At 50.4% G+C, this 10342-nt stretch overlaps 1 protein-coding gene across 1 annotated transcript; it reads right to left on the reverse strand.

The window, feature by feature from the left end:
- Positions 1-3018: 3018 nt before the first annotated feature.
- Positions 3019-8926, reverse strand: DKKL1 (dickkopf like acrosomal protein 1). The gene is made up of 5 exons (XM_036307181.1): positions 8752-8926; positions 8312-8469; positions 7730-7870; positions 7495-7587; positions 3019-3478 (listed from the first exon to the last, which is right to left on the reverse strand). The coding sequence occupies exons 2-5, from the start codon at positions 8465-8467 to the stop codon at positions 3167-3169; spliced, it is 702 nt and encodes a 233-aa protein (XP_036163074.1). The 5' UTR covers positions 8468-8469; positions 8752-8926; the 3' UTR covers positions 3019-3166.
- Between the last annotated feature and the right edge of the window lie 1416 nt (positions 8927-10342).

Here is a 10342-nt window from a genome sequence, read left to right on the forward strand (position 1 = left end):
CACTCCCGGGACACAGGCGAGGGCCACGAACGACGGACGACGGACGACGGACGACGGACGACGGACGACGACCAGCAGTTGCCCGCGTGGAAGTGCATGTACGCAACTCCCGCCGGAAAACTAAAAGCTGGCGGGGGGGCGGGGCGGAGCGGAGCGCGCATGCGCAGCGTCTATATCCCGCCACGCTGCGCTCCTCCCCCGACGCAGGCGCATATCAAGGGAAGGCGCATGCTGGTCGGTTACCTGCTGCCGCGGGGCTGCGCATGCGTAGGGCTGCTCGGGCGCGCGCCCAGCCCACTGTGGGGGGATTATCGATTGCCCTTAGGCGAAGGGGCAGGAAGCTGCGTCCACTGCGCTGACGTCTTCTCAGCGTCCCCGGGCTTCGGCGAAACAGACCCAAGCAAGGAACCGGGAGTTGGGCTGAGAGTCTCCTTGTTTATCCCCACTTTTAGGTACCAAGCCGTGGCCTTTCTGCCCTCCCTCCCCCGACGGGCAGCTCGTCGCCATCACAATAACGTCTCAACTCCTCCTGCGCCTGCGCCCTTTTGTGACTCCAGCCCCAACGTATGGACAGACCCCGAAGGTCTTTCCCAAACGGTTCCATTCACTCCTTTTAGGAGAAAATCGGACAAAATAGTCTCAGCTTTTCCGGCTCGAGAGAGTCGATCCAAGATTGGCTCCCAAGCAGGGGGATTTGGGACAAAAAATGTCCCAGCCACTCAAACTCTCTGCTAGCTCATGGTATCCACTTTAAAAAAAATAAATTTTATTGATTTTTTACAGAGAGGAAGGGAGAGGGATAGAGAGTTAGAAACATCGATGAGAGAGAAACATCGATCAGCTGCCTCCTGCACACCTCCACTGGGGATGTGGCCGCAACCAAGGTACATGCCCTTGACCGGAACCGAACCTGGGACCCTTCAGTCCGCAGGCCGACGCTCTAGCCACTGAGGCAAACCGGTTAGGGCAGTATCCACTTTTTAGTGGTCCTCGCAGCACGTCCTAAAACGGGACACATTCTGTATGTGCGATCTGTCATCCACGCGGGAATGTGAGCTATGCGCAGGAGACTGCTTGGGGGCTAGAACATGCCGGGCCCAGTGTGGGCACTTAAAGTTGAAAGAGAGAGTGGATGGAGTTCATGCCTGCAAGTGCGGGGCCGTGTAGAATGATGATGAGGTTGGGGGCCTGGAGCGAGACATGCTTAGTTTTCAGGTTTGGTTCCATCACTTGCCAGCTGTGACCCTGGCACAATGGCTACTCTCTCTGAGCCTCTGTTTTCCTCCCAGAAATACAGATAATTGCTTCTTAGGTTACCTCAGACTTAAGGTGGTCATCCTCATTTAATATTACTTTTTCTGGCTATTAGTTGGTGGCTTGTTGTAAGGCCGGGGAAAGAACCTGCTTGGCAGGTGGTGGGGTGTGTGGTTAAGAGAGATATGGAACCGGGCAAACCTAGTGCCATTGCTGCTAGACTGGTGACGTCATCCCCCTAAAGGCAGCCTTTTCTCTGAAATGGGGACAAATACCACCTATGTGGGGTCTTACAAGAATGTTTGCCATGTGCTTTGTTAGCATAGGCTGGCAAGTGGTAGACCCCATTAATTTTTTTTTTTAAAATATATTTTATTGATTTTTCACAGAGAGGAAGGGAGAGAGATAGAGTTAGAAACATCGATGAGAGAGAAACATCGATCAGCTGCCTCCTGCACATCCCCCACCAGGGATGTGCCCGCAACCCAGGTACATGCCCTTGACCGGAATCGAACCCAGGACCTCTCAGTCCGCAGGCTGACGCTCTATCCACTGAGCCAAACCGGTTTCGGCCCCCATTAATTTTATATTTCATTTTTTCAGTTTATATTTCTTCAGTATTTTTTTCTGTGTGTGTGTGTGTGTGTGTGTGTGTGCCCCCTTGCCAGAGTCCACTGGCAACCTTTCGGTGCATGGAATGACACACAGCCCACTGAGCCACACAGGCCAGTGCCCTTTAGTATTTCTTGTTCCTTTCTTTTTTGAGGTCTAGGTAATTTTGTAACCTGAAAATTTAATTTTTTTATAGTATAGTGATTACATATAGTGCTAAATCTTAAGTTATAGCTCAATTAAATTTTTATAGTTTTTCAAGATGAGTGCTTAGATATTTTTCATTTAACCTCTTTTCTAATATATGCACTTAAGGCTATAATTTGCTTTGAGAACTTTTTTTAAAAAAGTATTGAGAGAGAGAGGAAGGGAGAGGGAGGGATAGAAATATCAATGAGATGCCCTGCTGGGTATGGCTCAGTGGTTGAGCACTAACCTATGAACCATAAGGTCCCGGTTCGATTCCCGGTCAGTGAATGTGCCTGGGTTGCAGACTCAATCCCCAGTGTGAAGCACGCAGGAGGCAGCGAATCAATGATTTCTTCTCATCATTGATGTTTCCCTCTCTCCCTCTCCCTTCCTCTCTGAAATAAAAATATATGTAAAAAACAACAAAACTTCAATGAGAAACATCAAACTTGATCAACTGTCTCCTACATTCCCCCCACCCCCACCCCGGCCTGGGATTGAGCCCCTAGCTTGAGCATGCGCCCTGAACAAATAAACCAGTGACCTCTTGGTGCATGGGTTGACTCGCAGCCACTGAGCCGCACCGGCTGGACCAGAGAACCTCTTGAGCTACACTCAAGTTTATGTCACATTCCCATTATCATTGTTTAAAATATTTACTAATTTGCTCTAGCTGGTTTGGCTCAGTGGATAGAGCAATGGCCTGTGGACTGAAGGGGCCCAGGTTCGATTCCAGTCAAGGGCACATCCCTGGGTTTCAGGCTCATCCCCAGTAGGGGGCGTGCAGGAGGTAGCCAATCAAAGATTCCCATCATTGAAGTTTCTCTCTCTCCTCCCTTCCTCTCTGAAATCAATAAAAATATATTTTAAGAAATAAAATATTTACTAATTTGACCTGTGCATTATTTTAGTGGTGTAATGCTTCATTTTCAAATATTCTATGACTGCCTAGTTATCTTATTGTTGGGACTTGCCATGGCCTGATTAGCTGAGGCTTGGGGGACATATCCTTAAAAGGAGGTCGTGCTTTTCGATGTAAGAACTTTATTTCCACATGGAGCTTGGGGTGGGGTCTGGTTGTGGGTACATGCAGGCGTTCCCATCCCCACACCTATAGCTGCTGAGACGGCCTGAGAATGTACAGGAAGTGCGTCTTGCGGGCAGGCGGCTTGAAGTGGGGGGCGGCCTGGGTCCCTTTCTGCAGGGCTTCCTCTCGGGTCCCCTCGAGGAGCCCGTCCCGAATGGCCTGCAGGCGGTGCTCCTTCTCGCTGATAGCGCGGTTGCCCTCCGGGGCACTCTGGTGAGACCTTCGCCGCGGTAGCTTCATAATCCAGAAGGCCACTCGGGGGTGGGGTTCTGGGTGGAAGCTGTCCATGGCCTTGGGGAGGGGCACCAGGGCCGCCTTCTCCTCTATCTTGGGTACCTGGGGAGGAGGAACAAGGAGATCGTCTCAAACCGCATGACAACCCCCGGGCTCTCAGACCCACTGGCATATTTAACTCAGTTTGCCACCTACAGGCCGCTTTGGGAGTTAAAAACTCTCCTAGCTGTTTACAAAGCACTGGGGTTTACAAACACTTTTGGATTCAAAAGACTTGGGAGGTTTATAGACTACTTTGGGGTTGAAAACACACTTTGGAGGTTTCAAAAGCACTTTGGGGTTTAAAATGTCTGTTGGGATTACAGAACACTTTAGGATTAAACGTACTGTGAGGTTTGGAAAGCAGTTTGAAATGTGCAAAGCACTTTGGTATTAAAAGCTCTTGGCGTTACTCAAGAATCAGGGCCGTAATTGCAATGCGTATGGGGAGTGTTGTTTTTTTTATATTATTAGCCAAGACTTTGACCGGAATGTCATGGTTGAGAGGGACACATGTAGACTCTGGTTGCTATCAGAAAAGCTTTAAGGAGTTAGGATTGACTTTGGAAGCTGATAAAAGCCCCATAAAAAAAAAAAAATAACCCAGCCTGGTACCTTGCTCATTTTATTTATATGGTTCATGCCCCATCTTTCCAGATAAGGAATGAAGGTCGCTTTCCTGGGAGATGGGAAATAAAGAACCTTAAGACATTTTGGGGGACCTCAAGTATTGAGGAATTCACACAAACATGCCGGCAAAGACTGATGGGACTGTATGGTTTGGTTTCTTCACCCCGAGAGGCTAATGGAAGCTCAATCTGGAGATTCCTTATGAACTTCCAGCAAAGCAGTTTTTTAAAAGCCTATGCGATCAATTACTATTCTTGTTGTGTTTATGCAAATAATCAGGTCAAATTGAAACTGGACTTAATACAGTAAATAAATTGGTCTGAATTTGGTTCTTTGATAAAAATGAGGGTAATTTTAGGAAGAGAACTTGTGTGTCCATCAAATCCACAATATACTGTCGTAGATATTAGACTCTAATTCAGTTGTCTTCAAAGTTTTATTTTTCCGCCTGTAAACCTAACTGGATCCTGACTTTTTCTAGTTTTCTTAGATATCTGGCTACGAGCCTCCAAAACAATGTTTCACATTTCTCCCATCCTTTGACAAGGCAAACATCTGAAATCTAGGCCAGGCAGCCAGGTGTCCTTGCCTGAATGCTCCCTTTCAGCAGACGATTTGTTGTGATTCATGTCATTTTAGCTTTTGCCTCAATAATATTACGATTTATAATGCAATTTGTCTCCACCGGGTTACAAGTCCTACTTGCACTCTGGGAATATTGTCCCTTGCTGACTCTAGACACCATCAAAACCTCCTTCTGTGCCCAGGCCTCCTTGTCCCTGATAGAGAGCAAGGGCCACTTGGCTCTGAAGGAAAACTCCAGCCTTCTTCAGCATGAAGCAGCTGCAGAAGAGACCCTATTCCCCTTTCCCTTAAAGCAGCGGTTCTCAACCTGTGGGTCGTGACCCCTTTGGCGGTCGAAAGACCCTTTCACAGGGGTCCCCTAAGACCATCCTGCATATCAGATATTTACATTACGATTCATCACAGTAGCAACATTACAGTTATGAAGTAGCAACGAAAATAATTTTATGGTTGAGTCACAACATGAGGAACTGTATTTAAAGGGCCAGAAGGCTGAGAACCACTGCAAAGAATTCAGAGTCAAGAATCATTGAGGGGGAATGTAGTAGGCAGTTAGGTAGGTGTGTGCAAGTAGGAATGATAAGCCAGGTACAGGTCACCAGGCAGAAAGCCCCGGTGTGCCTAGCAATGGACAAAACTGGGGAAACGAATATTGCAGAGTGGGACCTCACCCCAAGGTGACGTCTCCTCCCTTGAATATTGCTGGTCGTGTAGTTTGGACCCTCCCCTGACCTTTATTTCTCTGGCAGGTCACTAGTCACGTGGTGGACTCCCTTAAAAGAACAAGGGTGCTGGAGAATGGCCTCATATGACTGCCATACAAGCCCTTGCATGACCACTCCCTTAAGCATGAAGCCCTCAGGACAACGAGGTTCTGGCCAGCATCAAATAATCTTCAGAACAAAGCCTCCGGTCTATTGGCCACAGAGATAGAGTTTGGTCAAAGTGTGGGTTGTGGACCAGCGTCGTCGTGGTCAGCACCTTCTGGGAGCTTGTTAGACATGCAAATTAGTGGGATCCACCCCACCCATCTAGACCTACTGAATTGGTCTGCATTTTAGTAAGTTGAAGTCTGAGGCTGGCCAGTGTGGTTTAGTGGTTGAGCACCGACCTATGAACCAGGAGGTCATGGTTTGATTCCTGGCCAGGGCACATGTCTGGTCTGGGTTGCAGGCTCAATCCCCATTGCCGGGGGGAGGGTCGTGCAGGAGGCAGCTGATCGACAATTCTCTCATCATTAATGTTTTTCTCTCTCTTCCTTCCTCTCTGAAATCAATAAAAGTATATTTAAAAAATAACTTAAGAGGTCTGAGAAGCCCTATAGGAGATTGTTATGGGTTGAATTGTGCCCCTCCCAATTTCTATGTCAAAGTCCATACCCCCAGGACCTCAGAACATGATCTTGTTTGAAAATAGAGTTATTGCAGGTTTAGTCAGTTAGGATGAAGTCATCATGGCGGGCCCTAATCCAATACGGCTGGTGTTCTTATGCAAAGGGGGAACTTATACATAGAAATGCAAACCGGGAGAACGTCCTATGGAAATGAAGCAGAGATAAGGGTGATGCATCTACACACCAAGGATTGCCAAAGACTGTCATCAAGCCACCAGAGGCAGGAGAGGGGCATGGAAGGGACTGTCCCTCACAGCCCTCAGAAGGAACCAGCCTTGGTCTTGGACACCTAGCCTCCAGAACCCTGGGACAACCAGTTTTTGTTATTTTGGTACTTTGTGATGGCAGCCCTCGCAAATTAATATGGAGACAATTTGACATCAACATTAAGTATCTTGGGTGCTAAAGTGGTACTGTGGTCATGTGGAAGAATGCATTATTCTTCGATCTGCTGAAGGACTTAGGGGTGAAGTGCCATGATGTCAATCATGTTTGGGCCCTAGCCGGTTTGGCTCAGTGGATAGAGCGTTGGCCTGCAGACTGAAGGGTGCCGGGTTCGATTCCCCTCAAGGGCACATGCCCGGGTTGAGGGCTTGAGCCGCAGTAGGGGGCATGCAGGAGGCAGCCGATCAAAGATTCTCTCTCATCATTGGTGTTTCTATCTCTCTCTCCCTCTCCCTACCTCTCTGAGATCAATAAAAAAATATGTTAAAAAATAATAATCCATTGTCTTATGGTTCCAAAATACAAAAGTGAAAATAGAGTAAAAGTGGTAAAATGTTAACAAGTGGTGAATCTAGGCCATTGGTTCTCAACTAAAGTCTGGAGACATTTTTGGTCATCACAGCTGGTGTGGTGGGCGTGGTGCTTCGGTCTGGGTTGTAGTACACAGGATGGTGTTAAGGCTGAGAAACCCTGCTCTATGCTAAAAGGAGTGCAGATAGAATCATTGCACCACTTCCCCCTAACTTTTCTGTAGACTTGAACAATTTCAAAATAAAAACCTCTGTGTGTGTGTGAGAGAGAACTGCATGGGTTTGCCAAGCACTTGGAGGTCCTTAAAACATGTTAGGATTAAAAAAAAAAGTCTTTTGGGGTTAGAATCACTCAAAGGTTCACAAAGGTGATAGACACAAAGCATTTCGGGTTCATAAAGAACTTTGGAATGAAAAAATCACATTTTGGCGTTTACGAGGGACAGATTTACCACTTTGGGATACATTGAGAAAATATGGAAAAGGTTTGCAGAGTGCTTTGAGATAAAGCCACACTTTGAGGTTTAGGAGGGTGAAGCTTACCAGGCATCTGGAATGAAAAGCACTTCCGGTTTACAAAACCCTCTAGAATTTACTAAGTGAGTGGGGATGTGCCCTGAGGTTGTATATATCTCATTACTGAGAGCTGGTTAGTCCCTTTCAACCGATGACAAAACTTTTCGGGGGGTGGGGGTGCGGTGGGGGTCTCTCCTAACCTTCCAGTCACTCTCCACGCTCCCATCTCCTGCCTCAATGGATGCCACCACCTTCTCGGAGATCAGCACCTCTCCTGTCTTGTTGTCGGTCACCTGTGAGGGTGGGAGGGGAGAGAGAGAGAGAGAGAGAGAGAGAGCGAGCAAAACTGCTTTCCGCCTCCGCCCTCCGCCCAGCAGATACGACAGCATGAGGGACCCAAGGCAGCCTCCAGGAGGGACTTCCCGGCCTAGGCACCTTGTCGATCTGGTGGTGGCTGGAGAGAGTGCTGTTCCCCAGCTGGCGCTCCTGGTTCTCTTCTTGGTGGTAGTTCGTAGGGAGGCCCCGCAAGTCCAAGGGGGCGGAGAAGAAGCTGTCCATGCCCCGCAGCAGGTCATCCTGGGACCAGAGGAGGGACAGGCGAGCTGTTGGGCCTCAGGACGCCCCAGTCCATCTGCAGCCCTGCCAGGATGCCCTCCAGGCCTGGCCATGTCCCTTTCACCCCCTTCCCTCTCCGTCTTCTGACCCTTAGGGGCTACCTAGTCACCTCCTGCCCCCATTCTCATTCTCTGCCCCATTGCCTTCCTATCTTTGCCCCTCATGCCCTACTGTCTCTGTTCTAGCCCACCCTTCAGTATCTTTTCTGTCTCCCTCCCTCTTTCTATTTCTTGGCCTTCCTGTTGCTCTCTGTCCCTTTGACGCCCTCCCTTCCTTCTGCCTGGCCCTGACCTGTCTCCCATTGTCCCCCCCACCCCCCGAGCCCCTTCCACCTCTCAGTCTCCATCTATCCCGGTCCCTCTTCTCTGGGACCCCTTCTCCCCACCCGCTGCCATCACTCACTTTCAGGAAAAGCCGGGTGAAGCCTTGTAGCAGTCTCTGGAGGCCTAGGAAACCCGAGGAGCTTTCCTGGGCCTCGGCGTCACGGATCGGGGCTGCAGTGGAGGGGGGCACCAAGGCAGAGGGGAGCAGCAGCAGCAGGACCAGCGTGTGCCACATGGCTGGGCGGGGCGGGGTGGGAGGCTGTGGCATCGGTAGGGGTCAGAGCCCCCACCCAAGACAATCATGCCTTTCCTATCCCTTGCCCAGGTTTTACCCCTTGTCCAAGCAACTCCCCCACACCCCCAAACCCACTTCCCCTCTCCCTTTTTCTTCTGCTCCCACCCCCTCCATCGTGTTAGATCCCGCGCATCCTCCCAGGCCCGGCTCTTCTGGGCTTGGCTTCATACCCGGATCGCATCCCTCTCCTTCCCCCACATTCATACCCAGATCTCAGGTCTCACCTTCTCCTTCTCACCCTCTGGGCCTCGCCTTTACACTAGATCACGGTCCGGTCACTGGACTCTCAGACTCGGGCCGTCCACGGACTGTTAAATCCAAACAGTTCTGGTCTCGAGCCAATCGGGACACCTGGAGCGTTGAATGAGCTCCGCGAGCCCTAGCCGCGCCCCTACGGCCTGGCCACGCCCCCACATGTGACCTCACCCACTAGCCGGGCCCCCTATTGGTTAACCACGCCTCTATTCGTTGTTAACCACGCCCCTCGAGCCAGTCGGCCGTTCGTTTCACGGTCACGCTCCGTCAGACCACGCCCCTTTCGGTTGACCTCGCCGTTGGCGACCGAGTCTGGCCAGTCCCGCTCCAACCGCAGGTGGCCACGCCCCTCTCCCTAGAGCCCCGCCCCCGCGCCTAGGCCCCGCCCCCGCCCTGGGCCCCGCCTCTGTGTTGGATCCAGCTCTTGCTCCCAGCGCCCTCAATTTCTTTCCTAGGGGCTCCCTCCGCCACGAGCCGTCCTCCTGGTTAGCCACCTCCCGTTTTTGCACCTCCCTGAGCGTTTCTCCGTGTCGCTTCTTGTCTTCTCCAGCATTTGAAACGATGAATGCACTCCAACCCCTCTTCGGTCCCACTAAACCCTCTCCGGAAACCCGAAATCCAGCCTTCTGTTCCAGTTTCCAAGAAACTCGGACTTTTTTCAAGAAACACATTTACGTTGCTGCTCAGATTGTGAAATTTACTATAATCGTCAGTTTAAAGAAAAGAAAAGGAAAAAAAAAAAAAGGACTCGGAATCCGGGCTCCCTTCTCCCTCAGGTCCCCAGAGTCCGGACACCAGCCTTTTCTGGTCCCATGAGTGTGAACACTCAGGTGCCGAGTTTCTCTCCGGTCCTGGGACAGCGCCGCCTCTAGTCCATGAGTGCGTGTGGGTGCGGGAGTCTTCACCTCCATGGATCTCGCCTTGCCCAGGACTCTTAACTCTGGTGCGGTCCCAAGGAAACCGTGTTATTATAGAAATCAATCAAAACACACCCCTAGCCTTCACCGGTTTGGCTCAGCGGATAGAGCATCGGCCTGCGGACTCAAGGGTCCCAGGTTCGATTCCGGTCAAGGGCATGTACCTTGGTTGCGGGCACATCCCCAGTGGGGAGTGTGCAGGAGGCAGCTGATCGATGTTTCTCTCTCATCGATGTTTCTGGCTCTCTATCCCTCTCCCTTCCTCTCTGTAAAAAATCAATAAAATATATTAAAAACCCTATATGTCACACACACACCCCTACACGTCAATCCTCAAAAAAGATATGCTTGAGGCTGAACAGGAAAGAGCCTTTTGTGCTGGTATCACTGCCACATCCCCAATACACAAACACACTGGCGGGACAGAGTCCAGGCCCCAGCCCCCGCCTCCCGCAGACCCAGGAGCCCCGACCCTCCACACCCCTCCTGTCTCAGGAATCTAGGCATACGAATCCCGAAGGTGCTACCAGACTCCAGCTAGACTTCACCTTTCCTTTGCCAAAGCAAAAAAAAAAAAAAAAAAAAAAAATCCTCCCTCCAACTGTCACCATCGGATCCCCCTTCCCGCTGTCCGGTGTCCGGG

The sequence above is a fragment of the Myotis myotis genome, unplaced genomic scaffold, assembly GCF_014108235.1.
Source record: "Myotis myotis isolate mMyoMyo1 unplaced genomic scaffold, mMyoMyo1.p scaffold_m19_p_45, whole genome shotgun sequence".
NCBI classification, from domain to species: domain Eukaryota; kingdom Metazoa; phylum Chordata; class Mammalia; order Chiroptera; family Vespertilionidae; genus Myotis; species Myotis myotis.

Bases quoted from the DNA above. Each gene is read 5' to 3' on its own strand.
- DKKL1 (XM_036307181.1), bottom strand. From the start codon at position 8,467: ATGTGGCACACGCTGGTCCTGCTGCTGCTGCTCCCCTCTGCCTTGGTG. The intron at 7,871-8,311 runs GTGAGTGATGGC...CTCTGGTCCCAG, and splicing joins TCACCCGGCTTTTCCTGAAA to GATGACCTGCTGCGGGGCAT. The intron at 7,588-7,729 runs GTGCCTAGGCCG...CCACCCTCACAG, and splicing joins GCCACCACCAGATCGACAAG to GTGACCGACAACAAGACAGG.